Raw genomic sequence first — 24,699 nt, 5'->3', positions numbered from 1 at the left:
GAAAAAAATAACATATAAAATAAAATAACAAAACAAGGGGGTTGGTGTAACTCGAACATGAACCACGATGTTTTTCTGGTGGAATTGAACCAGCACGTTAAATCCGCCTTACGGAGTAGCCCCGGCTCCGGCATCCCCGGCTGGGGAGGGGGTCGTGGCGGCGGTGACCCCCCATCGCGCCGCCCCGAAGCTCAGCACCCGGCTGTGCCTCCGATTATCCGCCTTGGAACCATCCCGCGCCGCCAGCGCCTTAAAGACACCCCTCGCCCAAAATCAAAGGGCCGAGGGGGACAGCTGGGGACCAGGACTCATCCCTCGGCATCGGGATCTTCGGCCGGAGCCGGCGGTGGCGATGCCCCTTTCCCGGCTCTGCCGCTCGGCGCGGGGACCGGTGGGCAGAGACGCTGCCGCCGGCGCTCAGAGAGGGTCGGGGTGCGACGGCAAAGCTTTGGCTCGCAGGGCCGTGGCGAAAGCCTCCACCTGCAAGGAGAAGCCGATTGAGAGCGCAGCACCGCGACGGTGCCGGGATGGCGCCAGGATGGCCGAGGTTTAAACCAGCTCGGACCGAGGGTGAGGAAATTATTTTTTTCTGTGGCAAAATGAAGATGAGGCGGAGGCTCAGAGGTCAGCACGATGCCACCGGTGCTCGTGGCACTCCTGGCAGCAGGATGCCGCCGAGCTGTGCTGCCTCGGCTGTGCCCACCTGTGCCATGAGGACGTCCTGCATGGCCACGTCGTGCTCGAAGTCCTTATCCACGTCCAGCACCAGGACGGGTGCGTCTTTCACATCCGCGAAGGGGACCCTAAAGAAGAGTGAAAGAGAAGGAGTTAAACCAAAGAAACTCCCAAAATGGGGTGGGGGTCACCCCAAAACCACAGCTGGTCTGGCTGCTGGGGAAGGGGGAGCGCGGCGGGGCCGGATTCGGACTCACTCCGTGGTCTTCTCCACCAGCCACTGCTCGTGCTGGGCATGGAGCTGCTGCAGGTACCCCAGCTGGACCCCCCCCTCCTCGCTCCTCGCCCTCCGCCGCAGCCGCTCCAGGCACGTCTGCACCCGTGGGGGAGAGACGGCGGGTAACGGGGGAGACAGGAGGGTAACAGCATGCGGGAAGGATGGAAGGGAAAGATGGGAGAGGGAGTTTAACGGGATGCAGGGAGACAGGAGATTAACAGGATGCAGGCACCCAGCAAAGCAGCCCGGGAGGAGGCACCGCAGTCGGGCATCGGACACCCCGGGCAGACACTGCAGCCCTCCCTCCCCAAAATCCGCTCTAGGATCCACAGCAAAACTCCCACCGACGTTCCCACGGGAACAGGAGCGGATCCCGCTCCCCCAGGCCAACCATTTCTGGTTAAAACCCAACGTTCTGGCAACTCCAGGAGCTCAGTTCGGAGCCCAACGCCTCTGGCATCCCCCTCCCCGCTGAACATCGGGGGCTCTCGCCGGCACCCACCTGCGGCATCGCCCGCAGGTAGAGGAAGCCGTGGAGGGTGGTGCGGGGCCCCAGGTGCCGCAGCAGGAAGCTGTGCCAGTCCTGGTAAATGGCCCACTCCAGCGGCTGCAGGTGCCCGGCCTCAAAGAGGTTCTTGGCAAAGACGTACCTGGGAAGGGACGGAGAGAGGGGACAGGGCAGCCGGCACCGCCGGCACTGCCACTTCCGAGCCATCCCCAAGCCCAGGCGGCTTCACATCCATTTTTTTCACCTTTTTTCACACCAATTGGGAACCGCGGGTGTTTAATTAAGGCGGAAATCCTTAATTAGGGGCAGAGTGATGTTTGGGGACAGCCGCAGCTGCCCAGCGCGGTCACCGCTACCGAGCCCATCCATCAGCCGAGCCGCCGCCTGACACGGGTGAGGATGGGGCAGCCACGAGTTAAAATTATTCGGGGTATAATGAAGTCCCAAATTATCCAACAAGCACGTTTCTGTAATGAAGCATCGCTCCGGGGCCTCGCCGGGCACAGCCATGGGCTCAGCTCACCCCGGGGATCCCAGGGGACACAACGCAGGCAGTGGCGACGCTTGTTATCCCGGTTAATCCCTCCATTCCGCTTCGTTCTCGTAGGAATCCGGGGGTGCCGGGTACCTGTCGCTGTAGACGGAGCGTTCGAAGACCTGCACGGGGTGGGGGGTCCTGGGCAGCCGCTCGGGCGGCGGTTCCAGCATCGCCTTCAGCCGGCTGATGCAGGAGAAGGTCTGGAATGTGTAGGACCACCGGGCCGGTTCCTGGTACATCATCTGGAGAAGGTTGGTGGAGCCCACGGATGCCTACAGAGGAAGAGCCCGGGGATGAGATGGTTCCAGCAGGGTGTGGTGCCCAACGGTGCCACGACGCCGCCGGTACCTGCCGTTACCTCCGCCGTGCCACCAGCTGGCACCTTCTGCCACTGGGCCACCGGTTCGGTCACCAGGTGCCACTCGGGGAAGGTGGCACCCAGCAGCTTCAGGAAGGTGGATTTCCCCACGGCTGCGGGTGGGGAGCGGGGGGTGCAGGGTGAGGGGGGGGGCGGGGGGTGCAGGGTGAGGGGGGTGGGTCCCCCCCACCCCAGCTCCTGCCGTGGGGTCACGCGGGTTTTTGGGGTGGCTCCCCCCTGCCCCCGCCCAAGCCAGCAGGAAGAATTAATTACAGACATTAAATCAGACCCCGAGAGGCTTCAGGCTGCGCCTCCTCCAAATCCCCCCCCCCCACCGCACCCCAAACCCTCCAGCCACCCCCAGCCCCCCCCACCCCGAATTACATCCCCCCCCCCAAAAGCCACCATCCCCCCCCTTGCCCCCGGGGACCCCCGTTGTCCCCGTTCCCCCCCCCCCCGCTACCGATGTTCCCCTCCAGCGCCAGGCGCAGGGCGGCCCCGCACGGCCCCATCCCGCCACCGCTTCCGCCTTCCCGCGTCATATGCTAATGACATGCTAATGAGCGCGCGCGCGCTGCCGCCCCGTGACGTCCGCGCGCAGGAAGTGGCGGGGGGAGGGGGGAGGGGAAGGGCTGCGGAAGCGGCGGCCGGAGGCGCGCGCAGGGCTGGGGGCGGTATGGTAATTTATGCAAATGAGACCCCGCCCACGGCATGTCCCGGCAGCGGGGGCGAGGGGGGCGGGGCACCAAGATGGGGTTGGGGGGGTCAGTGTGGGGTCAGGGGCACCGACGTGGGGTCAAGGGCATCAACAAGGGGTTGGGGGCAGCAAGATGGGGTTGGGGGCATCAACATAGGGTTGGGGGCAGCAAGATGGGGTTGGGGGCATCAACATAGGGTTGGGGGCAGCAAGATGGGGTTGGGGGCACCCACATAGGGTTGGGGGCAGAAGGTGGGGTTGGGGGCATCAACATAGGGTTGGGGGCACCAACATAGGGTTGGGGCAGCAACATAGGGTTGGGGGCAGCAAGATGGGGTTGGGGGCACCAACATAGGGTTGGGGGCATCAACATAGGGTTGGAGGCACCGACACAGGGTCGGGGGCACCAACACGGGGTCAGGTGCCTCAATGGGGTTGGGGGCATCAACATGGGGTTGAGGGCATCAATGTGACATTGGGGGCACTGACACGGGGTCAGGGGCACCAACATGGGGTCAGGGCTCCCCCAGCCCTCTCCGTATTACACTCAACCCCCTCCCCCAACCCCTCCCACCCCCTCAACACCCCAAAATGGCCCAGAAAAGGGGCAGAGCCTGGAGAAAAGGCTTTAATGCGCAGTGGGTGGCGGGGAGGAGCAGCAGGGACCGAGGAGGAGCGGGGTGCCCCAGCCTGGGCAGGGGGGGCCACCGCGGGGTGGGGAGGGGGCTTAGAAGCATTTTCGGTGGACGATGGAGGGTCCGGCCTCGTCGTACTCGGGTTTGCTGATCCACATCTGCTGGAAGGTGGAGAGGGACGCCAGGATGGAGCCACCGATCCACACCGAGTACTTCCGCTCCGGCGGGGCGATGATCTGCCGAGACACGAGCCGTTAGGATGCACCCCCGGATCCCCCCACCCCACCCCAAACCTGCACCAGCAGAGGATTTAGGGTGTTGGTGGCCATGGTTTGCCCCCACCATCACCTACTTTGATCTTCATGGTGCTGGGAGCCAGCGCCGTGATTTCCTTCTGCATGCGGTCGGCGATGCCGGGGTACATGGTGGTGCCGCCGGACAACACGTTGTTGGCATAGAGGTCCTTGCGGATGTCGATGTCGCACTTCATGATGGAGTTGTAGGTCGTCTCGTGGATGCCAGCTGACTCCATGCCTGGGGTGGAAAGGGGCTATCAGCACCCTGACCCCCACCCATGCCTCCTCGGGGCTCCCCAAAAGAGCTGCAGGATTCACCCATGAGTTTCTCCTCCCGTTTGGGGTGCAAAGCACTTGGGGGAGCCCTGAAACACCTCTGCAGGGCACCCATGGGAGGTGGTTTCCCACTGGTGGGGTGGTGGGGATGGGGAGCAACCACCTAGGGGACAGCCAGGAAAATTTGGGGTGGGCTCACCAATGAAGGAGGGTTGGAAGAGGGTCTCAGGGCAGCGGAAACGCTCGTTCCCGATGGTGATGACCTGCCCGTCGGGGAGCTCATAGCTCTTCTCCAGCGAGGAGGAGGAGGCGGCTGTGGCCATCTCGTTCTCAAAGTCGAGGGCCACATAGCAGAGCTTCTCCTTGATGTCACGCACGATTTCCCGCTCGGCTGTAGGAGACGATGGTGAACAGGCTCAATCTGGTGCCACGGCAGCACCATGGGGTCCTCCATCACCCCGTACCCCCATTCCCAGTCCCATACCGGTGGTGACGAAGGAGTAGCCCCTCTCGGTGAGGATCTTCATGAGGTAGTCAGTGAGGTCGCGGCCGGCCAAGTCAAGACGCATGATGGCGTGGGGCAGAGCGTAGCCCTCATAGATGGGCACGTTGTGGGTGACGCCGTCCCCAGAGTCAAGGACGATGCCTGGGAAGGGGAGGAGGAAGGTGAAGGAGGGGGACTCGAAGCCACCTTGGTCCCTTCTCCACCACAGAAGGTCCCCTGGCGGTGGATGCCACGTGTCCTACTCACCGGTTGTGCGGCCGGAGGCGTAGAGGGAGAGGACGGCTTGGATGGCGACGTACATGGCGGGGACGTTAAAGGTTTCGAACATGATCTGGGAGGGAGGGCGAGAGGGGCAGCAGGTTAGGGGAGAGCACGGGGGTCTCCAGTGGCATCCCACCCCAACCCACGGGGGCCGTGCCTTCCTGGAGAGACGGGGTCAGGGCATGGCACGGAACAACGCGCGGATCGTTGCGTTGCACGATAAAACACGGGGATCGTTGCGTTGCGCAGACACGTGGGTCACCGCATCGCACGGAACAAACCCCGTGGGTCAGCACGTCGCACGGACGAACGCGGGTCACTGCACGGCGTGGAAAACTACGCGGGTCAGCGCGTCGCGCGGAAACGTGAGTCATGGCATCGCGCCCACCATCACGTGGGTCTGTGCGTCGCGTGGGAAAAAAACACGTGGGTTGGCGCGGCGCCTGGCAAACGCCGCGGGGCCGCGCGCCGCAGAGGAGCCCGCGGGCGCTCACGCGATGCGGAGAGCTCTGCCCTTATGGCAGCCCTGAGCTTCACCCCACTGCCCGCTCCTCCACCCAGCGCCGGCCCCTTCTCGCCTGCTGAACCCCCAGATCCTTCCAGCCCTTCTTGCGGTTTCAGAGGGTCCGTCCCCATCCCCATGCCGGGGGTCCCGGGGGTCCCACAGCACCTCACCTGGGTCATCTTCTCCCGGTTGGCTTTGGGGTTGAGGGGTGCCTCAGTGAGCAGGGTCGGGTGCTCCTCGGGGGCCACGCGCAGCTCGTTGTAGAAGGAGTGGTGCCAGATCTAAGGTGGGCAAAGGAGAATTGGGGTCTGACCCCAAACCGAAGCCGGGGCCGGCACCCGCTCCTTGGCCCGGGGTGGGGTGGGGGGGTCTCACCTTCTCCATGTCATCCCAGTTGGTGATGATGCCGTGCTCGATGGGGTACTTGAGCGTGAGGATGCCCCTCTTGCTCTGCGCCTCGTCGCCCACGTAGCTGTCTTTCTGCCCCATGCCTACCATGACACCCTAATGCCGGCGAGAGACGGCCTCGTTAGGTCATTTCGGTGATTAGAGTGTCCGGGGGCTGCCGCTCAGCTCCCCCCACCCCTGGTACCCACCTGATGCCGGGGCCGCCCCACGATGGAGGGGAAGACGGCGCGGGGGGCATCGTCTCCGGCAAAGCCGGCTTTGCAGAGGCCGGAGCCGTTGTCGCAGACCAGGGCGGTGGTTTCCTCCTCGCACATGGTGGGGCCGGGAGCGGTCGGCGTTCAGGGGGACCTGGGGGAAAAGCTGGGGCGAGGGGGGGAAAGAGCGTTAAAAAGTGGGTGGGGGGAGAGGGTTACGCCGCGTCGCCGTGTCCGGCTTTGGGTGCCGGAAGGGTTGGAGTCCTCGGGGACAAGTGGCCCCGTAAAATCCTCCGCGGGCTGTGCCGAGGGGGCAGCTGCCGGGTCCGGCCCCGGTGCGGTGATGCTGGGATGGGGGGACACTCATCGCCCATGGGTGCTGCTCCGTGCCGATGCTGCTTCTCCATCTTTCGCCAGCCAGTGCCCGAAACGGGTGCCAAAGCCTCCTGCCCGTCTTTGCCCGGCAGCAGCGCTCCCCGGGGAGCTCCAGTGTCACCGTCTCCAGCCAGTGCCCCCGGAACGGGCAGGGGGAAGGCAGGTGATGCCCTCTTGCCAGTCCTGTCTCAGCAGCCCCTTGCTGCTCTGCCCTCACATCCTTTCCCAAAAACGGGAAAAAAAAAAAATAGCCCTTCCCAGAGGGTACCCCCCTCCGCCGGTGGATGCGCTCCCAAATCCGGAGAGAAGCAGGCAAAAACCTCACAGGAGCCCAAAAAGGCAAAAAAGCCCCAAAATCGCGGGGATTTCTGAAAGACCACGACCCGCTTTGGCCGCAGCCCGGCTCTCAGCGCCTCCATGGAAGCCCCCGGCGCGGGGTTGTGCCAGGGTTGGCAACCCCCCCTGTGTCATCCGAACCCAGCCGGGGCCACCCCAGGAGCTCGGGGCCACCCCGAAACTGCCCCCTGGGGTGTTTTTCCTCCCCGTTCTCCTGCAAGCAAAAGGGAAGGCAGGGCTGGGCAGTACTCACCACGGAGTGAGCTCCTTTCCTCTGGGACCGAGTCCCGAGGAGCCTTTGGTATAAATACCAGCGAGTCCGTGAAACCTCAGAGGCGGATCCTCTCTAAACAAAGACCCTAAATAGGCTAAGTGATGGTGTGTTGGCCATATGGCCATATAAGGTGTTTTATTTCATTAAATTGACCTTGGACTGATGGTAGGACCCAGCACGGTTAATTATCGTCAGAAAAAATGTATGTAGGGATGCTCGGGAGGCAACATCCCATTTGTGAGTCCGTTCCTTTTATGCCCCGCTCCGATAAACAAGCGAGACACAAGTCCTTATAAGCGGCGGTCTCGGCAAAAAGGAGGTGGAAACATCTCTGGTTCCAGGGGAGGACGTGGAGAAACCCCACCCGGGTGGAGGTGGGTGTCGGGGCTCTGCCGTGGGCGACACCCCGGAGCTGGGATGGGAATTTGGTATCGCCGAGCCACTGGAAATGCATCGGGTTGGTGCATCACTTCCTCCCGGCCTCGGTTCCCCCGCGGCCCCCCAGCATCTGGCACCTTTGGGATGTCTCTCCCTGGGGTTTTCTCTCTCTGCACCCATTTTTGGGCTTTCGGTGCCCCAAAACCCCTCGTCCCCCAAATCCTCGGCTCGAGTAGAGCCGGGACTCCAGGGGCCAAAGCCCAGCTCCGTGTCGCGGGTGCACCCAGCTCCCACCCTCTCCCCAGGAGGATTCTGGAGGCAGGACAAGCCTGGACCCCCCAAGGGGTGATGCGGGTGCTGTCCTCTGCCCCCCTGCCCAAATTCCGGATCCGCCTCCAGCCCTGCAGATGCAGCCTTGGCAGGTGGCGAGTGGAGCCACAGGGACCCGCGGCCCTCGCAGAGGCCAACCAGTGGCTGCCAAACTCCCAGTTGCCTTTTTAAGGGCAACAGTCCCACACTGGGGACTCTCCCCGAGCACCCAGGGCAGAAGAGATGCCCTGGAGCCACCACCCAGAGAGCTACAGGGACTTGGGTTGCAGATGGGGAAACTGAGGCACGGGGGGTCTGGGCTGCTCTTTACTTTGCAGGGTCCTGAGTTGTGCTCAGGGCAGGGACGTGAAGGCACCGATGCAGCAATAAGGACCACGAGCTGCAGTGGTGGTGCCCCACCACCACTAGAAGGGACCCAAGAGTCCCGGTGTGCCCCCGACCCCAGAGGGAGGGAGCGGACACTGGGCTGGCACCCTGCGGGGTAGGACAGGGACACGGCATCTCCCTGGCACGGCACCTCCAACAACATCCCAGGTTGGTGGCTCTGCCCTGGTTATCCCCTTCCTCTGGGAAAACCTCAGCACCGGGGGGCTGGATTTGGCCCCTGGCCGTGCACTTGTCGGTGTCCCCACCACACGCCCTGAGCCCCGGGACCTGCCGCCGCCTTCACGTCCCAGCTCGGTTCCTTTGGTCCAGCGCCAAACATGAGGTCACCGAGGCAAAAGGTTGCCATATATGACATGCTGAAAAAAAAAAAATTAAAAAAAATTAACCCCAAATCCAGCAGAGTGGGGAAAAAAAAAAATAACGGGCTTGGATGGAGGCAGCAGCCTGTGCCGGCGCTGGGAGAGCCCCACGCGGAGGGAGCACGGCTGTGCCGGGGGGCTGCACGGAGCTGGTGGCAGGACCCCGTGCCACCCTGGGGTTGGGGGAACCGTGCCCAAAGCCACGGAGACACCCCGGAACGGTGCAAACCACGGGGCATGGACCCCAGACCCCGCTCTGCAGCACCGAGTCGTGCTGCTTTGCCATCCCCGGCGTTTGCCCGGGCACAGGCGGGTGGGCTCCTACCTTGCCCATCCAGCGAGGCTGCGGATCTCCTCGCGGGATCCCCAAACCCCCCTGACCCACGGCACTGCAGCCGGCTGGGCCGGGAAGCCTCGGCACGGCCAGTTTGAAGCTGGGACCGCGGCGGCAAAGTCCTGAGCCGGAGCGGGAGCGCAGCCTAAAAAGGAAAGGTTTGGCCACCGCAGCCAATCCAGCCGGCGGCTCCGCCGGCGCTCGGCGGCGCGGGGAGGGTGGCCACGGGCCTGGGATGCTGGCAGGAACGTCAAGCATCCCCCGGCACAGGCGAGGCTGGGATGAACGTGGGACAATCCCTAGTTTGCCGTGGGATTTCCGCAGCGCCGGCCGGCCCTCGGCACCGCCGTATAAGGGTAACGTTCACGCGTTAAACCTCTGGGGCTGCCGACGAGGACGAGGATGGACAAAGCGGTGACGAGGGCTCGGGAAGGGATTTGGGGCTGTTCCCATCCCTGAGGCAGAGATAAGCATCACTCCCTGCCTGCAGGAAACTCCCCCCCCTCCAAACCCACAACCCACGTTGTTGCAGAAAATAAACCATTCCTGCAAAGCACGGGTGCTTTTAGGGGTTAGCTCCTACCAAATTCAAGTCGTTTTGAGCGATTTGAAGGTGCAACGGTCACATGTGGTGCAGCTGGAGAGAGAGGGTGGGTTAGTGGGACACGGGCAGCAGCGCCAGGACACCAGTGCATCATCTCGATGCATAAACTGATGACTCAGTGACTTTTAAGTGAAAAAATGTGATTAAAAAGCCGCTGGCCGTGCCGCGAGGTATTTGAAAAATTCTCCAGGAGGGTTTTTTCCGTCACTGGGACGACTTCAGAACACAGCAGCAATGGGCCACCAGCTCCTCTCTGCTGGGGTCAGCTCAGACCCGATACCTTCAGGGATGGGGAGCCGAGAGAAATCCGTGGCGATGTTCACCACCGATGTGACTCCGCAAGCCGGGATTCACACCTCGCGTCCCCGCGATGCTCTCGGGGAGCCGTCGGGGCGAAGAGCAGGTCGCTCCCTTCGGCGCAGAGGTGTGGGATGCACAGCCCCACGCCGAGGCTGCAAAACCCACTCCCCAGCGTGGTTTAAAGAAATTAGGTCTGAAAGTCGGTTCCCACAGATGCCCCGAAGTCCCCTCGCTGCTCTCCCGCTGCCCCCAGGGGAGCTCGTTTCCAAAACCGACTGCAAAATCGATGGCAGCAGCAGTTTGTCACGCAGGAGTGTCGCAAATAAACACAACCCCTAAATACATCGATTCCCACCCCGCTCTCAGCCACGCCGGACCCCTCCAACCCACTGAGTTTGGTCAAAAAAACCCCACCAAGTGGCAAGAGAAACCCGGCCAAGACAACACAACGCAATCCATCTGTGTTGAAGTGCACACTGAAGGATTTTGTATGTGGAAGTACAAGGACATGACACACGGAACACGGATGTGCGCACGCCAGGTGGGAAGGCAACTCCAGCCTCTTCCCCTCCCCGCACGGCCATGTGCTGCTCAGCAGAGCATCCTGCCAGAGGACGTGGAGATGCTGTGGAATCACGCTCAGCCCTTTGAGGCCAGATGCTTTCCACCTTTCCATACTGCTTCTTCCCTTTCGACGCCGGCAGACGCGAGGGCGGAGGCTCAGCACGAATAGTGCAGGAAAAGGAAATAAGGCTGCTTGGCATCCCACGGGAGTGATTCGGAGGAGGTGCCCGGCCGGCGTACCGCGTAACGGCGGTGACACGGAGCGCCTGGGCTTTGGCAAGGACACTCCTCGTACCGCACTGAGACGCACAGAGGCAATCAGGGGTGGTGATCTCGGAGGATGGAAGAGGCAAAAGCTGCTGAAGTCCCGTCTCGGAGGGGCGATGGCCGTACAGAGCCTTCGCACAACACTGCAGCCGAGAGACCGGGAGCCTCCTGGTAACACCAGCAAGAAGCCGAAGCCGAGCCCTCGCCGGGCAGCCCAAGGGCCGGAGCGGAAAGGAATAAAGTAACCAGACACCTCTCACCACTGCTTGTCCAAAGCAGTGCCACATCGGGCGCTTTCCCCCCTGAAACAGGCTCCCAAAGGAGGCTGGACCCCTTCTTACCTCACCTGGCAGAGACCTGAGTACCAGCAAGCAGGACTCGGTCCCGCTCAGCGGCGATAAGCTCTTGCACGGGGTGAGAGGGGTTAGGAAGGTGTAATCTCAAACTATAGCAAAGACTCAGCTACTCCAGCCAGAGACCACCACAACCCGGAGAGACAGGCAAAACAAAGCACGGGTTAATTTGGGCAAGCCCCACTTTGGAAAGCACTTGAAGAGGTTTGCACCCCTCATGGTTGCAGCAAATCACTGGGAACCCCCTCAAGCAGCTGTTCAAGCCACAGATTAGAGTATTAAACAATTACTTTAGTGTTAGCTTCTGTCTTTGAATTTCCAGTTAGCTTTTTCCCCACACCTTGAACCTCAGCACCACTATGCCAGGCTGTCACCAGGCACTGAGGATTCACGTGCTCCCACTGAGGTCAGGGTACCGATTTCACCGTGATTATTGGAGGAGGGAAGGGAAGGATCACGACACGGTAGAAATCATCAGGAGGAAAAAAAACCCCAAACATTTCCCTAGGCCTAGAAGGAAGGTAGATGGTTTTCTGTAAACAGTTAAGGCAAAAGGCCTATCGGAGATCCATCACGACCACGTCTCTCTCGACTACTGACACGTGACTGCAGGTCTGGAAGAGAGAGAAAGAGCAGACAGGGGGTTATTCAGATGTTCCCATAGCTCAGGTGAGTCTCTTCTACCTCCTGACACAACCTGCACCCACCATCCTTCACAGGAAGGGCCTTCTTGGACTGGGAACTAGTGCCCGGCCTGATGCACACAGAGACCGTGGCAGGACACAAATACAAATCTCTCTCTCTCTCTCAGATACAAGGTTTTTGCTGCTGCCTTGACCTGTTTCTGCAGAGAAGCACTCTGCATTGCCCCTCCAACACGTGCTAACAAGTCAGAAAGCTTTTGCATCTCAACTCTAGGGATAGACAAGCCCCTGCCAGGCTGACCCTCCCACCCTGGGTCACAGCCTGGCACCATGACACAGATACAAATCCAAGTGAAGTGTCTGATATGCCAGCTCCGGGTCCTACAGCCCCACTGCCTCGTGAGGTGACTTACAGTGAAGAGAGGGGGCTCCTTAGAGTGCGGGTGGAATCCCTTCTGCCGGCAGGAAGAGATCTCCTCCAGGCCATGATCCGTCAGCTTGAAAAACCCCGTCCTAGAGCAAATAAACACAAGCTCCGTGTAGCTTAAGCCTCTGCAAACAGAAGCGCCTCTTTCTGCGTGTGAAGGAGCACACTTGAGCCTGCCCATCTTGAGCAAGAGCAGAGATGCATGCTGTGGGACCTTCCTCCACCTGGGACACTCCTCTTCCCAGCTCTGCAGCTGCAGACCAGTCTCCTTTCACAGCTGGGCAACCATTACCCAGATACGACCCACCAAACCAGCTCAGAAGAGCTGTGGAATCACACATGCTCTTCCAGTCTTTTTTGGTAAAACTTTCAATGTGCGACTTGACATTTTATTCCACCCAAGGAATCCGACAGCAGAAAGGTCGCGGTAAAGAGCCTTTCGATACCTTCTGAAGGGGCTCAACCTCCTGCCCAAGCTTTTGGCTGGGCAGCATGGGCAGAGGGAAAGGCTTTCCCTACCCCCCACATCCATACTTACTCCTGGTATTTCGGAGAACACACAATAGCGATGGACTCCGGCAACATCATCTGGTAGGAGCAGTGTGTGTGCAGGTCGACGCTGGAGAGGAAGGCTGTCTGCGTGGGGTGAGTCTGAAGCACACAGAAAAGAGAAGTTACAGCAGTGCTGGAGGACTGGTCCAAAGGGATCATGTCTGCCAAGAGAAGGTTGTAACAGACAAGAGACACAGCTCCTCAGATGGCACAGAGGACACGCTTCCACACTGAAAATTATTTTGGATCGCCCCAAAACATCTGCTGCTCTTTTCCATTTGGAATAAGTACAGGAGGAGCTCTACATTTCTGGCCATATCCCACAGAAAGCCACACTTTGAGGCACAGCACTGCCCTTGCTTTCACACACGCCTCCCTGCAGGGCACTTCGCACGCTTCTGAAGCGCAGCTGCCCCTGGGGCACAGCATCACCGGGCACGTAACATCCTGCCAAGGCACTTCGAGATACCACGTCCCACCAAGATGTCGTACGATCACAACCACCACCTTACCCAGCCAGATTTCACAGCCTAACTCCTGCCGAAAGGTCTTTCCCCTTTTGCTCGTTAGGTTTCTGTTGCCAAGACCAGCAGAAAGGTCAAAGGGATTCTTGAGGGTCCTTGGATGTTGCAGGACCGTCACTGAAGAGTTAAGACCAAAAGCAGACACCCCCCCATATCAGGCACCCGCAGGAGGCATTATTTGTCAAAGCCTGCGAGGCAGCTGCTGCTTTCGAGAGATTACTCAGCAGCACCAAACGTTTTGCTTGGCACCGATCCGACTGCCAAAGGCTCCGCGGGGACAGGCGGCAGGGCAGCGCTGAAGCCAGCGGAGGAATCTGGAACTGGCACACCCCGCGGCAGAGCAGCACACAGCTGTCTGCAAAAAGCAGCGCTGCCACGGGGACACATCACGGGAGAGGCCTGGGGCTGACAGCGGGAGCTTGGGATGCCCTGACGGTGCCTCTGGCGTCAGCTTTTAGCTGGATGAAACACGAACTTCATGGCCAATATTCCAATTTCAAAGGGCCTGATGCTTTAGGAAGTGACCTAAACTTGGAACAGATCTGGATTCCTCCAGCAGTGTGTAGTGACTGAGACCAAACCAGAGGGAGAAACCCAACCAGAGGATGCTGCGAGCTCCATGCCATCTCCTCCAGTAAATTCTCCTCCGTCAACCCTGCTCCACGCACCCCCTTTCCCTCCTGGCTCAATCTAAGGCCAGCTGGGAAGTGAAACAGGAACGAGAGACTCACATGGATCCAGCCTAGCGTAACAAGGCCGTGCTGATCCTGGATCACGAAGAGCTCCTCCTCGCTCTCCGTGTTGCAATAATCGGGGCCTCCGTGCTGCTTGGGAACGATGACATGGGTTATGGTGAACTCGTTCCTCATCTGCAAAGCAGCACAGCGGGCTGTTACCCACCGGACACCTCCCAGGCAGGAAACACTGCTGCCGCCCACTGGTAATTTCCCAAGCTTTGGGAATGTGGTACTTCTGCATCCATCACGCAGGGGCCCAGCCAGGGGAGCTGCAGCTCTGGAAACAAGCCCACGGATGCATCTACTGTCCATTTACAGGTCCCAGAAGTGGTAACTGCAAGTTACTGACAAAAGAGTCACAGGATTTTCTGAGTCTGAGCACGACCAACTTCATTTTCCCTGCTGTGCAGAGCACTCACAAGAGCTCAGAGAAGTCCTGGACACCCACTCAAGCAAATCTCTTTCCCTCAGTAGGAGATGATGCCTCATAATTAAACAATCACCAAGTGTCTGGAAGACACAATTAATTTCTGTAATTAAACAATCCACCAAGCTGGATTGCAGAAAGTTGCTACATCAAACAACTTCATTTCAAAGCAAACTTCTGCAAGCAAAGCAGCCCCAAGCGGCTCAGGGGAGACAGGCTGGAGCTGCCAGGAGAAGCCCGTGGATGCAAAGGATGCAAACTTTTTGGAGGAGAATTAACTGTCTCCAGTCGGTGTTTGCAAAGCCTTGTCTTCCTGAGGGTCCTAGTTCACAGCTGGGACACCTCAGTCCTGCTGGTACCAAAAGGACAAGTCACCAGAGCTGCCTGTCACCGGCAACATGGGAGTGTTTGAGGCAGGTACCCAGCAGAAAGTCAACAACAGGAGAGAGGAAGCTGAACGCCCACGGGAACTCAGTGGCACTTCGCTCAGTGTGAGGAAATCCTAATGTTAAAGGGAGGAAAAGGAGAGGGAGGTCATCCCTAACACTCATGTGAAATCCTAGCCATCACTGAAACTGCACTGCCGCCTTCCGTGGCAAAAATCAGGGTCCTCCAGGCACTGTTAAAGCTATTGCATCTTGACAAAAGGTCCCTGTGCCACATCCAGGGTCTTAATTAGGATTATCACCTTACCAGCTTGCCGCAGAGGATCCCACATGTCTCCACACCCCGAATTGTGTTGGCATCAGCCAGCTGGAGGAATTTCTGGCAGAGCTCCCTAGGGACGATGACCTGTCGGAGGACATCCATACTTGCATCTGTGGGGAGAATGGGAGAGCAATGAGCAATGACAGTCGTGGTGGCTGGCGAAATATTCCCTCAGATCAGTATCTGAAGGGACTAGACTGAAAAAATTCAGCCTGGAAACATTAACTGCTCTAATGTCGACCCTTACAATGGCAGGCACAGACAAATTAAGTCACTGTGACCATTTCATAAAGTACATTTGCCATCTCTTTCAAAACATGGAAAGAGACATAGAGAGAAAGAAACCTTTAGCAGTGTGTCAAAAAAACCTAGTATTTTGTTAAGGAAAAGGAACCACAAAAGCTTACAAAATGTCACTTAAAGTAAGATGTGTCACTGGTCAAGAACCAGTCATTCGGAAAGGTCCGAATCAGTAGTTTGGAGCAGAAGTTTGGCAGAACAGGAGAGTTCAGTCAAGAGGAGAATTTGGTCAGCCTAGCCAGGAACTAAACCCCAATCTCCAACAAGTATTTGGATCTCGGAAGATCAAAAGGCAAACAGGCTGTGGACTCCAGATCAGCAGAGAGACTGGGCTGGAGGAGTGTGGGGGACCGAATCCCAAAAGGAGACAGTTCTCCTGAGCCCTGCAGACTTTCACTGGACACCGGAGAGAGCATCCAGTGACTTGGAAGGTCAAACCCCAAGAAAGGATGGAGCCATGATCCAAGAGCCTCCCAGACAAATCAGCTCCTTGGCCATGTTCAGCTCAGCCCCAGCAAGGGAGAAGGGTGCACTGGGGTACTAACTGTTTTCCGTGCTCCCCAAAGCACTCGGTTTCAAAGATCTGTCCACGACAGGAGGTTTGGAGGAGACAGTCCCTGCTGACGGACTCGCAGGGTGAACTGGAGCGACAGGAACCTGTGGGATCAAATCAGTCGGGGGTTTTTCCACACCAGGGATGAGGGGCCCGTCCAGAGACTCGGGACTTGGCTCTGGCTTTCCGAATTCCTGCACTATCCTTAGGCGTTCCTTCTCCAGCTCCTGTTGCCGAATCATCTCCTCAAAGGCATGAAACTGCTCTTGCTCTGCCTGCTGCTGCTTCATCAGGGCTACCCGATTTCTCTCCTCTTCCAGCTGCTGCTGCAAAGCCAAGTTGCGTGCAAATTCCTCCTCTTCCTCCTTCTGCAAGGAGAAACACGCCAAGGAACATCAGCAGACAGGGGAACACTACTCTGAGGCAGAATGCAAAGCCTACACACTGCAGACCCTCAGCAATCCCAGACTCCTTCTGAAGGGTCTGCAAAAGGTAACCAGCAAACAGCACTCCCTGCAAGGAAGCTTCAGCTTGCAAAACAGACAGCTGCACTTCCATCAGGACAGCCGGCTAGACCAGGGCAATAAAACTGCTGCCTTACCCTCCCTCTTCCACAGAAATATAATTCCAGGTTGATTTCCCTCTATCCTATCTCTAAAATCGCGCTTGTCCACTGCAGAAGTGACTGCAGAGTTTTCTGCTTTTCCCACAGAACCCCAGATCCTTGCCTGTGCTGTTACCAGCTGCCTGCTGAGTTTCTGGATCATAAGACCCAGCCTTGTGTTGGGACAAAGAAAAAAACAAACAGAGAGAACAGTCCCAGCTCAGATTGCCTCCAGGACACACAATGAAAAGAGATGCAGGGACACCTACGATGGATTCACCTACATAACAGCAGCAGAGACAGCCCTGTGATCGGGACAGCCCTGTGCTGCGGGTGACGAGGCTGGACTCGTCACCTGGGGGTACCCACACTTCCCATTTCAGAGCACTCAGGGAGCCCTGGAGACGTGCCCTCTACCAAACCCTTTGTGGCTGAGGGTCTTCTGGGGAGCACAGGCCTCCAGTCTCCTCTCACTCACCTTCTGCTCCTTGTACTTAGCATAGTCCTTGGCGTACCTCTTTAGTAGCTCCTTCTTGAGCTCTTCAGCTCTGGGGAAGGCTACTTCTTTCAGCTTCTGAAGGGAGGAAGCACAGTCGTAAGAGCGTGATAGCCCCGAGGCAAGAAAAACAAGACCCAAATAGATGCAAGAGTGTTGCAGTGTTTAAAAAGCAGGGAGTTTAACAGGAAAAAAAGGACACCTCAACACACAACAGAAAGTAAATTGGACAACCACAGCCAGCCCAGGACGAGTACAACGGGGTAAGAAGAACCCAAGGGGTCAGGACTGCCTGGTCAAGCCAAGACTTCTCAGCGTTTGTGTGGATCATTCAGCCCGAGCCAGGAAAACCCGAGGTCCATGACCCCAAAACATTTCCGAGGGCAGCTGTTACAGACTTGGAGATGTTGCTACTTACTTTCACTGTCTCCCTCTTTTCGGGTATGACAGCAGTTTTGTAATCACGGTGCTGTGGCAGCTTCTCAATGAAGAGCCTGTAAACACAGGAGAGAAACTGCATTTCTGAATCCCAGCAGGAAGGGATGAGCACAAGACATGAAGTGCCTTTTTGGGCCTAGGGATCATCCCCTCGATCTGTCCCCTTGCTCTGTCACCTCCCTGGGCCCTGTGCTCCCCGGAATCAGGACAGTCCTCTGCCTTTCTGTAGGAAACTCTTCATCACATAACGGCTTCCGAGCTCTTTGTGGCACACAGGAGATCTCATTCCACCCCAGGGGAGCACCTGGCACAGGTGCTTTCTTCCACCCGGGCTTTGGAGATGATCCTCAAGGATAAATACATTTATTTTGAACAGAAACGTTAATAAGCCAGTCTAAAACACCAAGGACGCTGGCAAGAATTCAGGAAGGTCCTTGGGCACCTGCCTACACCTCTGCAAGCATCCAAGGGGATTACACACAAGCTCAAGGACTCGGCTGACTCAGTGCTCACGCCGTCCTTCTGTACGGAGGAACAAACGATTTGTGCAAGAGATGGGGAAATTAGCTCAGACCTTGAAAAGAGAAAACTTGCAGGTAAGCTAAAAGCAGGCTCACAACATCCCCAGCTGCTGCACGAGAAGCCTTTTGGCTCCGTGGCCCGACCACCCCAGAGGTCAGGGCAATGTTTCAGGCAGCAGGGCTGTTTCTGTGCAGACTTCTGCCAGGGAAATCCAGACTGAGCTCAACATCACCCTGCTCCCCGCACGACTCTGAACAGGTCAATCTTTGGCTTCTCTACAAATGGGATAACTGTTCCCCTCTTCCAGAGAGCACCAAAGGACACAGTGGTGAAGACACAGAGAAAGAGTACTGCAAGCACTGGAAGAAGGAAAAAAGCCTGCAAATACGGGGCAATTCCCTCTGGCTCAGCTCTGTGAAGCTCCCCGGGCCTGAGGTGTCCCCAAGTCATCTCTGCAAACAGGTCCCCAGCAGCACACCAGCTGAGCTCCCAGCAAGCTCAGCTGGGTCCTTGTCTCCTGCAAGCAGAGCTGTGCTTGCCCTGAGTGTCCACTAAAAACCCTAAAACCCCTGCCCTTCTTCGAGCCTACGCCACTTCAGCACGTGAAGGAGGATGCTCTCCAGCTCCTTTAGAGAGCAGCCTGGTGCCCAGGGCACAAGGAAGGGTAGTGAGGACTCGCCTGTGCCCCAGGGAGCAGCACAAACAAACCAAGCAGAGCCAAGTGGGAAAAACTCAAGGGGGACAGAGTGAGAATGCTGTTCGCGCTGAGAAGTCTCTGTGTGTGCAGTAAATAAGCCCAGCTGCTTCAAAACCTCGGTCCTCTGGGAAAAGGAAAGACTTTTTGCAAGCCCTAACGCTCCTGGTTGCCACAGAGAGTGTGAGGATGCCCTCACCAGAGAGGGTAACCACGTCACAGCCCGGAGCCACGGAGAAGCCGTCGCTTCATCCGAAACGCCCAGCAAGGTCCCCGCTCCCAGCTGGTGGTTGCGAAGTAGGTCACTGTGCCGAGGAGACAAAACAAGGCTGAGATCACTGCCAACAGCTAGCAGATTAAAATGGAAGGGATTAATTAAGAAGGATTAAGAGCAGATGCTGGCCTGGAGAGGATGGAAAAACCAGCAGAGACAGCTGGGTTTCCACAAGTCAGGAAGGGGGGAAAAAAGTGGGCAGCAGGATGTGAGGAAGACTCAGGCAGCCAGAGGAAAACTCTGGGGCAAGACCAGGCAGCAGCAGGCTCCGAGGAAGGGCAGAAACGGTTCGTGTTTCCTATCGACAGCCCAGCTGAGGCTTGGCAAGACCGAAACCTGCGGCGAAACCATCACTAGAAGTTTTGGGCTTGTTCAAACCTCCGCCTGCTCTTGAGTCCACTACGAGCAGCAGCTGTTTGGCACCGAGCAGCCACATCACAGGCTATTTTTACGCACTGCTACGGCACGCACGCCAAGCCAGCGTCTCTTGAGTCCCTTGCAACATCCCACGCAAGCTCCTGGAGCCAATCCTAGCAGCTTACAGCCACGCAGGCAAACCAGGAGCCCCAACCACCACAGAAAACGTGTGCCTTTTTTTTTTTTTTTTTTTTTCCTATTTGGCTCTAGTAAAATCAAACCTAGCGTGTCCGATGGCGATTCAAGGAGAGCATCCACGCAGAAGCAGCTGTTCAAGAAGACAAACAAGTAGATGTCCTGCAAGGTGACAAGATACACGTGTTAAGAGTCCAGCCTGGTTATTCTTAGACATATCCGTGCTGCCCTCCTGCTCTCCATGAGGGTTAGGCAAAGAGCTTCATTTCCGCATGGGAGAGAGAGGTGCTGTGCAGCCAAATGACCTGCAAGAGATCAAGCAGGCAGCTGGAGGCCAAGGAGGGAACTAGCTGCCTCAGTGGCAATCTCAGTCTTGAGATTACCCCATGTCTAGACAAGATAGTCCCAAAATGGATGGCTCTCCAAATCAGGCACCACAACACAGATCTCACTGTGTAATCTAGGCCTTGGGATCATCCTCAGGGAGTGCAGAATAGGGAAATGAAGAGAAATCCAGCTTCCCAAAACCACACAGACCACACCTCGCTCCCAATGATGATGCGCTCGCTCCCACTAAACACACCAAGCTAAGAGCCTCTCAAGTACTTCCCAGGGCTGGAGTCCTCCCTTTCCTGAAGTCACAGTGTGATGAGCAAAGCGCCTGCACTGGGCCACACGCTCCAGCAGGACGCTGGGCTCTGAGAAGGGACAGCCACAGCACTGACTGCAGGCGTGGGCTGAAGCACCAGGGCAAGAATTCAGGTCCCGTTTCTGGAAAGGGGAGAGCAGAGCAAGTCCCAGGAGAGGGTCCAGTTACCAGTGCCCTGCTCTTGTCTTTTGGATCGCGCCCCTTGAGGAAGAACATCCAGAAAACCCTACACCAAGCTGACCACTTGAGCTACAGCTTCGCATCTTTGTTTAAAGAAATGAGCTGGTGACATGAAGTTCACACCTCCGGGCAATCCAAGGCAACAGTTCCCATTCATCAGCACTGGAGAAATCACACCAAGGGAAGGGTTTGGCACCTTCCTGGCAGCCCAGCAGCCAGGCTAACGTAAATGCCACAAGCATTCGAAAGCTGCTGGAGGGAAAACACGCCAGCACCTATCACTGCTGTAATGAAACAGCAAAGGTGCTTTTAGTTCATTTGTTTAGTTAAAGAGTTTCTCCTTTGGCCTCGGCTACGTAACCAGCCTGGAAACCTTCCCGAGGGTTTTACACTTCCCAGCTCCCTGTGCTGCCTCCCAGGGCACTTGCTACTATGCCCATAAAAGCTCAGGAAGTGCTAGGCAAGAAGAAAAGCTAATCAGAGAAAAATGCATTGGATTTAAGGGGCAGGGAGAGAAAATGCTCACGGAGATGCCAACCACATTCTGGATAAGTGGGTAGCGTGGGCACAGCTGACACCACACCAGAGTGGCACTGGGCGAAAGCAGGAGGGACAGGCTTTTGGTCAAAAAACCTACAGGAACAGGGCACTCCGTGCTATTGGGATGTTTTCTGAGGATCACAGTTTTCAGCTCTTTACACACCGACAGGCAGACGTTTGCTCCGCTCGTACTCCGGGCTGCTCGGACACAATCCAGACCTGACACCACGTCACCATGTTAGCACGGCGTGTGCTCCAGCTCAGCGGGCACGGCAGTGGGGTTTCAGACCCAAGATGGGTCTGAAACACAAGACAAGAAGGACATGGAGCTGCTGGAGTGGGGCCAGAGGAGGCCACGAAGATGATGCGAGGGCTGGAGCACCTCTGCTATGGAGACAGGCTGAGAGAGTTGGGGCTGTTCAGCCTGGAGAAGAGAAGGATCCGGGGTGATCTTATAGCAGCTTTCCAGTACCTAAAGGGGGCCTACAGGAAAGCTGGAGACGGGCTTTTTACAAGGGCATGTAGTGACAGGACACGGGGAAATGGATTTAAACTGAAAGAGCGGAGATTTCAATTAGATATAAGGCAGAAATTCTTCCCTCTGAGGGTGGTGAGGCACTGGCACAGGTTGCCCAGAGAAGCTGTGGCTGCCCCATCCCTGGAAGTGTTCAAGGCCAGGTTGGATGGGGCTTGGAGCAACCTGGTGTAGTGGAGGGTGTCCCTGCCCATGGCAGGGGGGTTGGAACTGGATGATCTTTGAGGTCCCTTCCAACCCAAACCATTCCATGATTCTATGGCTCGTTCCTGGGCAGCTGCAGAGATGATGGCAAGAATATGAACTTGTCTACAGGGACAGCCCCTGCCGCTGGAGATCCAGCAGCTGAAACACCAGACAGGGTCTGGCTGGGTTTAGACATGATCTGGGCTTTCTAGAAGGGTGCTTGGTGCCCAAGAAACACACCCATTAATTGAGATCAGGTTCTCTGGACCCAGAACTCTTCCCCACATCCCTCCAGACAAGGGCTTGGGTGCATGCACGTGTGTTTGGGTGTGTGTGGGGAATTATATTCTTCCTGAGATGTAAAACTAAACCTACAACTGGTCCCTGCACCTGCAAGAGGAACTAGCTGCCTGCTGTAACAGGCTGTAGTAACTTAAGTGTAAAGCAGGCTTCTCCTCCAAAGGTGGTTTATTAGAGAAACCACCAACCAGCCTAGATCCTTTCAGGTGTCCACCTGACACCGAGATCCTCAACCACGGATTCTTGTCCATCTGTACGATGTCACAGCTGACCTAGGGACAAGCGAGGCCAACCCAGCCACTCTGTGGTGATAAAACACCAGGAAGCTTCGACACAGAGGGAGATGTTTCCCCCTCCTGCTGACAGGAGTCTCACTAGCAGAGGCACAGAGTGAGCCTGGTTTCAAAGGGAACATTTAAAAACCTCCTGCAAAGAGATGAGTGATGTTTGTGGGTTTGTGCCTCGCACTCCTACAACGTCTCCTGGTCAGTCTAACCAGCTGTATCCTCACCTTCGTGGGAACCAAAACGCAAAAGGAGCAGAGCTCTGGACAGAATCCAGTTCTTCCAGCTTGGCCAGGCCCCACGGAGTTCAGACACTCTCCAACCCACAACCCCTCGTATCGACACGGGTGACTCGCGAAGGAAGCCACGCCGCTCTTACGTGATGTACTTGTTGTACAAAATAAAGGCACGCTCCATGTTGCCCTCCTCCGAGTACACGGTCGCCATGCGGAGAATCTCCACGCCGGAGCGGTAGTAGCGCCGTGGCGGGACGTCCTCGTTCACTTCCACGGCGCTTCCCATCTGGATCAGCCTTCGGACTCGCTCCTCCGGAGGGAGGCTGGTGGCGGCGTGGTCGGGCATAGTGACACACATCAAAGCTGCCGCCAGACCGAGCTCTGTGGGGGGAGGAGAGTCAAGTGCATCAAAACCAGTGTAAACCAGGCAACTCAGCCAGTTTCCTCAGATAGAAATCACCCCCCATCAGCAGAAAGTGTTTAATACACGGGCCAAGACAGGTCCTGAGGGTGGAAATCGGGAGAAGCCCAGCTCTTTTCACCCGCACTGCTCAGATATTTACCTTTACGACCCGAAAGACGGTCACAAGTTCAAGATCAGCCCTCGGTAACTGATTTGATTACAAGCTAGGGTCTGACCCACCCAAACCCTCCTCAAAGTGGCGTTTCCTTCCCAGCTGTCTCTCCCCACACAACAAAACTCGCGCCGGCCACTGGTTTGGGGTGAGATGGCCACAGCATTTCGTTCAGGCTCAAGCAGAAGTGGCTTCACGCGGGGTTTCGGCACTGCAGCACTCCCTGTTTTGCTTACGCAGCAGCAAGATGAGGATGGAGCTGAAGGCCGCCCTTCCAGCCACTGCTGCTCAGCAGATCTGTCCCTGCCTGACAAGCTCCATCCCAAATTGCTCTTGCCTGGGCACGGTGGCAATCCCTCTCCTCCCCCGTGCCGCAGGAGGCACACCCATCACCCCAGGAATGCACCGTGACCTGATCCGTGCACCTGCTTCCCGTCTGGCTCCGACAAACCCCTTCTGCCCCATGGCACAAGCCGAGAAATTCGAAGCCGAGGAAGCGCCAAGGCTGTCTGAGGGGCAGCGAGCCCCGAAACTCTCCGCAACGCTCCTCTCCCTGCACCAAAATGTGTTTCCCTCTCGAAAAGCCACCCTGGATCAGCGTAAGGGTTAAACTCTCTACAAAATCACAGCATTGACTCCAGAGCACCTCACGGGCCTTCCAGCAACGCAACTGCTACACGCACGATGTCACGATTTACTGCAGCTCTTTCCTAAACAGGGAAAGGCTCCCGAGCTGAGCTAAGCACTGCCCGAGGATCCCGAGCAGCGGAGGAGGTGCTTTCCTGGGGTTGTCTTGGAGCAGAAGCCCGTTTTTAAGGCAGGCAGGCCCACATTTCTCAGCCTGCATCCTGGAGGGGCCTCCATCGTCCTCTCATCCTAAATAAGGGCCGTGGGGTTCGGCTCTGCCCAAGGCTGCCATGCCAAAGCGCTCAGTTATGGGGTGCAACAGAGCCGCAGCTCAGAGGGGGCTTCAGCTTCTCCTCCGCACTGGTGCTTCTACTGGAAGGGGAAGCTCAGCTGCCCCCCATGTCAGAGCTCCCAGTCCCCTCCTCCAGCCAAAGCCCCCTGCTGAGTTCCACAACCCTCCTCCCCCAGGGTGGAGAGACACCGTGCACACGCCGTAACCCCACTGCCCCCAACCCAGAGCTCCCCCTCTAACGCCCCCAGCACCCCCGCACGAGGAGACTGCCCAAACCACACGCCCCGCTCCGACCCGCCAGCCCCTGACCTACACGCTGCCCCAGCCACTGCCCATCAAGAGGCAGGCACTCCTCCCCTCCCAAATCAGAGCCCTCCACAACTCCCACAGCTCTTCCTCTCCCAAGACGAGCAGAAGGGCCCCCCAGGACTGCCCGGCCCTCCCAGAACAGCCCCCCCCGCCCTTCCCCCCTAAAAAGGAGTAGTGGTTCCCCTAACCAAAGCCCCCCAGGCTCCAGCCCTCCACGACAGAGCAAGAGGAGCCCCAAATCGCGTCCCCCTTCCTAAAGGGACCCCCCCTACCCCCAGCCAGAGCCCCCCCCCCGACCGCAGCCCCACACAGGGAACCTCGGGACGAGGCCTCCCCCCCCCAACCCGGAGCTCTCCCCCGGGAGAGGCAGCGACCCCCCGCCCGGGGCACCCCGCCCCCTGAACCGCCTCCCCTCGCAGCCCCGGGCCCCTCCGGCGAGGCAGGGCCGCCCCGCGCCCGGCCCCGACCTGCCACCGGGCGGGCACCGCCATCCGCCGCCTCCCCTCAGCGCTTCCGGCTTCTCGCCGGAACACCGGCAGC

At 57.9% G+C, this 24,699-nt stretch overlaps 3 protein-coding genes across 7 annotated transcripts; all 3 read right to left on the bottom strand.

Annotated features, from left to right (window-relative positions):
* Positions 1–417: 417 nt before the first annotated feature.
* DGUOK (deoxyguanosine kinase) lies at positions 418–2,898 on the bottom strand. The gene is made up of 7 exons (XM_086628005.1): positions 2,820–2,898; positions 2,357–2,469; positions 2,089–2,270; positions 1,455–1,602; positions 933–1,048; positions 704–803; positions 418–480 (listed from the first exon to the last, which is right to left on the bottom strand). Exons 1-7 carry the CDS (start codon positions 2,896–2,898, stop codon positions 418–420), a joined length of 801 nt encoding a protein of 266 aa, XP_086484131.1.
* Positions 2,899–3,780: 882 nt separating this feature from the next.
* On the bottom strand, positions 3,781–6,253 carry ACTG2 (actin gamma 2, smooth muscle). 4 transcript variants are annotated; one of them, XM_086628080.1, is made up of 8 exons: positions 6,128–6,253; positions 5,907–6,035; positions 5,702–5,812; positions 5,012–5,096; positions 4,745–4,906; positions 4,460–4,651; positions 4,041–4,222; positions 3,781–3,924 (listed from the first exon to the last, which is right to left on the bottom strand). In XM_086628080.1, the coding sequence occupies exons 1-8, from the start codon at positions 6,251–6,253 to the stop codon at positions 3,781–3,783; spliced, it is 1,131 nt and encodes a 376-aa protein (XP_086484206.1). The 4 variants fall into 4 exon arrangements, with proteins under 4 accessions (XP_086484206.1, XP_086484209.1, XP_086484208.1 ...); XM_086628083.1 differs by lacking the exon at positions 4,460–4,651; XM_086628082.1 differs by lacking the exon at positions 5,702–5,812.
* A 3,993-nt stretch (positions 6,254–10,246) lies between these two features.
* On the bottom strand, positions 10,247–24,662 carry STAMBP (STAM binding protein). 2 transcript variants are annotated; one of them, XM_086628015.1, is made up of 10 exons: positions 24,627–24,662; positions 22,500–22,737; positions 17,385–17,460; positions 16,949–17,044; positions 15,859–16,234; positions 14,999–15,123; positions 13,873–14,010; positions 12,604–12,716; positions 12,052–12,151; positions 10,247–11,608 (listed from the first exon to the last, which is right to left on the bottom strand). In XM_086628015.1, exons 2-10 carry the CDS (start codon positions 22,712–22,714, stop codon positions 11,552–11,554), a joined length of 1,296 nt encoding a protein of 431 aa, XP_086484141.1. In that variant the 5' UTR covers positions 22,715–22,737; positions 24,627–24,662; the 3' UTR covers positions 10,247–11,551. The 2 variants fall into 2 exon arrangements, with proteins under 2 accessions (XP_086484141.1, XP_086484142.1); XM_086628016.1 differs by lacking the exon at positions 13,873–14,010.
* Between the last annotated feature and the right edge of the window lie 37 nt (positions 24,663–24,699).

Source organism: Tauraco erythrolophus, chromosome 29, assembly GCF_009769465.1.
Source record: "Tauraco erythrolophus isolate bTauEry1 chromosome 29, bTauEry1.pri, whole genome shotgun sequence".
NCBI lineage: Eukaryota > Metazoa > Chordata > Aves > Musophagiformes > Musophagidae > Tauraco > Tauraco erythrolophus.
This window is presented reverse-complemented; position numbering and strand designations above follow the sequence as displayed.

What these genes read in the sequence shown, in the direction of transcription:
- DGUOK (XM_086628005.1), bottom strand. Translation starts at nt 2,898, where the DNA reads ATGACGCGGGAAGGCGGAAGCGGTGGCGGGATGGGGCCGTGCGGGGCC. An exon ending in GGCGCTGGAGGGGAACATCG is followed by an intron (nt 2,470 to 2,819) that starts GTAGCGGGGGGG and finishes CCCCACCCGCAG; the next exon opens with CCGTGGGGAAATCCACCTTC. An exon ending in CAGCTGGTGGCACGGCGGAG is followed by an intron (nt 2,271 to 2,356) that starts GTAACGGCAGGT and finishes CTTCCTCTGTAG; the next exon opens with GCATCCGTGGGCTCCACCAA.
- STAMBP (XM_086628015.1), bottom strand. Translation starts at nt 22,714, where the DNA reads ATGTGTGTCACTATGCCCGACCACGCCGCCACCAGCCTCCCTCCGGAG. An exon ending in AAAAGAGGGAGACAGTGAAA is followed by an intron (nt 17,045 to 17,384) that starts GTAAGTAGCAAC and finishes TCCTCCCTTCAG; the next exon opens with AAGCTGAAAGAAGTAGCCTT. An exon ending in CTAAGTACAAGGAGCAGAAG is followed by an intron (nt 16,235 to 16,948) that starts GTGAGTGAGAGG and finishes TTCTCCTTGCAG; the next exon opens with AAGGAGGAAGAGGAGGAATT.
- ACTG2 (XM_086628080.1), bottom strand. Translation starts at nt 6,253, where the DNA reads ATGTGCGAGGAGGAAACCACCGCCCTGGTCTGCGACAACGGCTCCGGC. An exon ending in CTACTCCTTCGTCACCACCG is followed by an intron (nt 4,652 to 4,744) that starts GTATGGGACTGG and finishes CGTCTCCTACAG; the next exon opens with CCGAGCGGGAAATCGTGCGT. An exon ending in CTTCCAACCCTCCTTCATTG is followed by an intron (nt 4,223 to 4,459) that starts GTGAGCCCACCC and finishes TTTCCACCCCAG; the next exon opens with GCATGGAGTCAGCTGGCATC.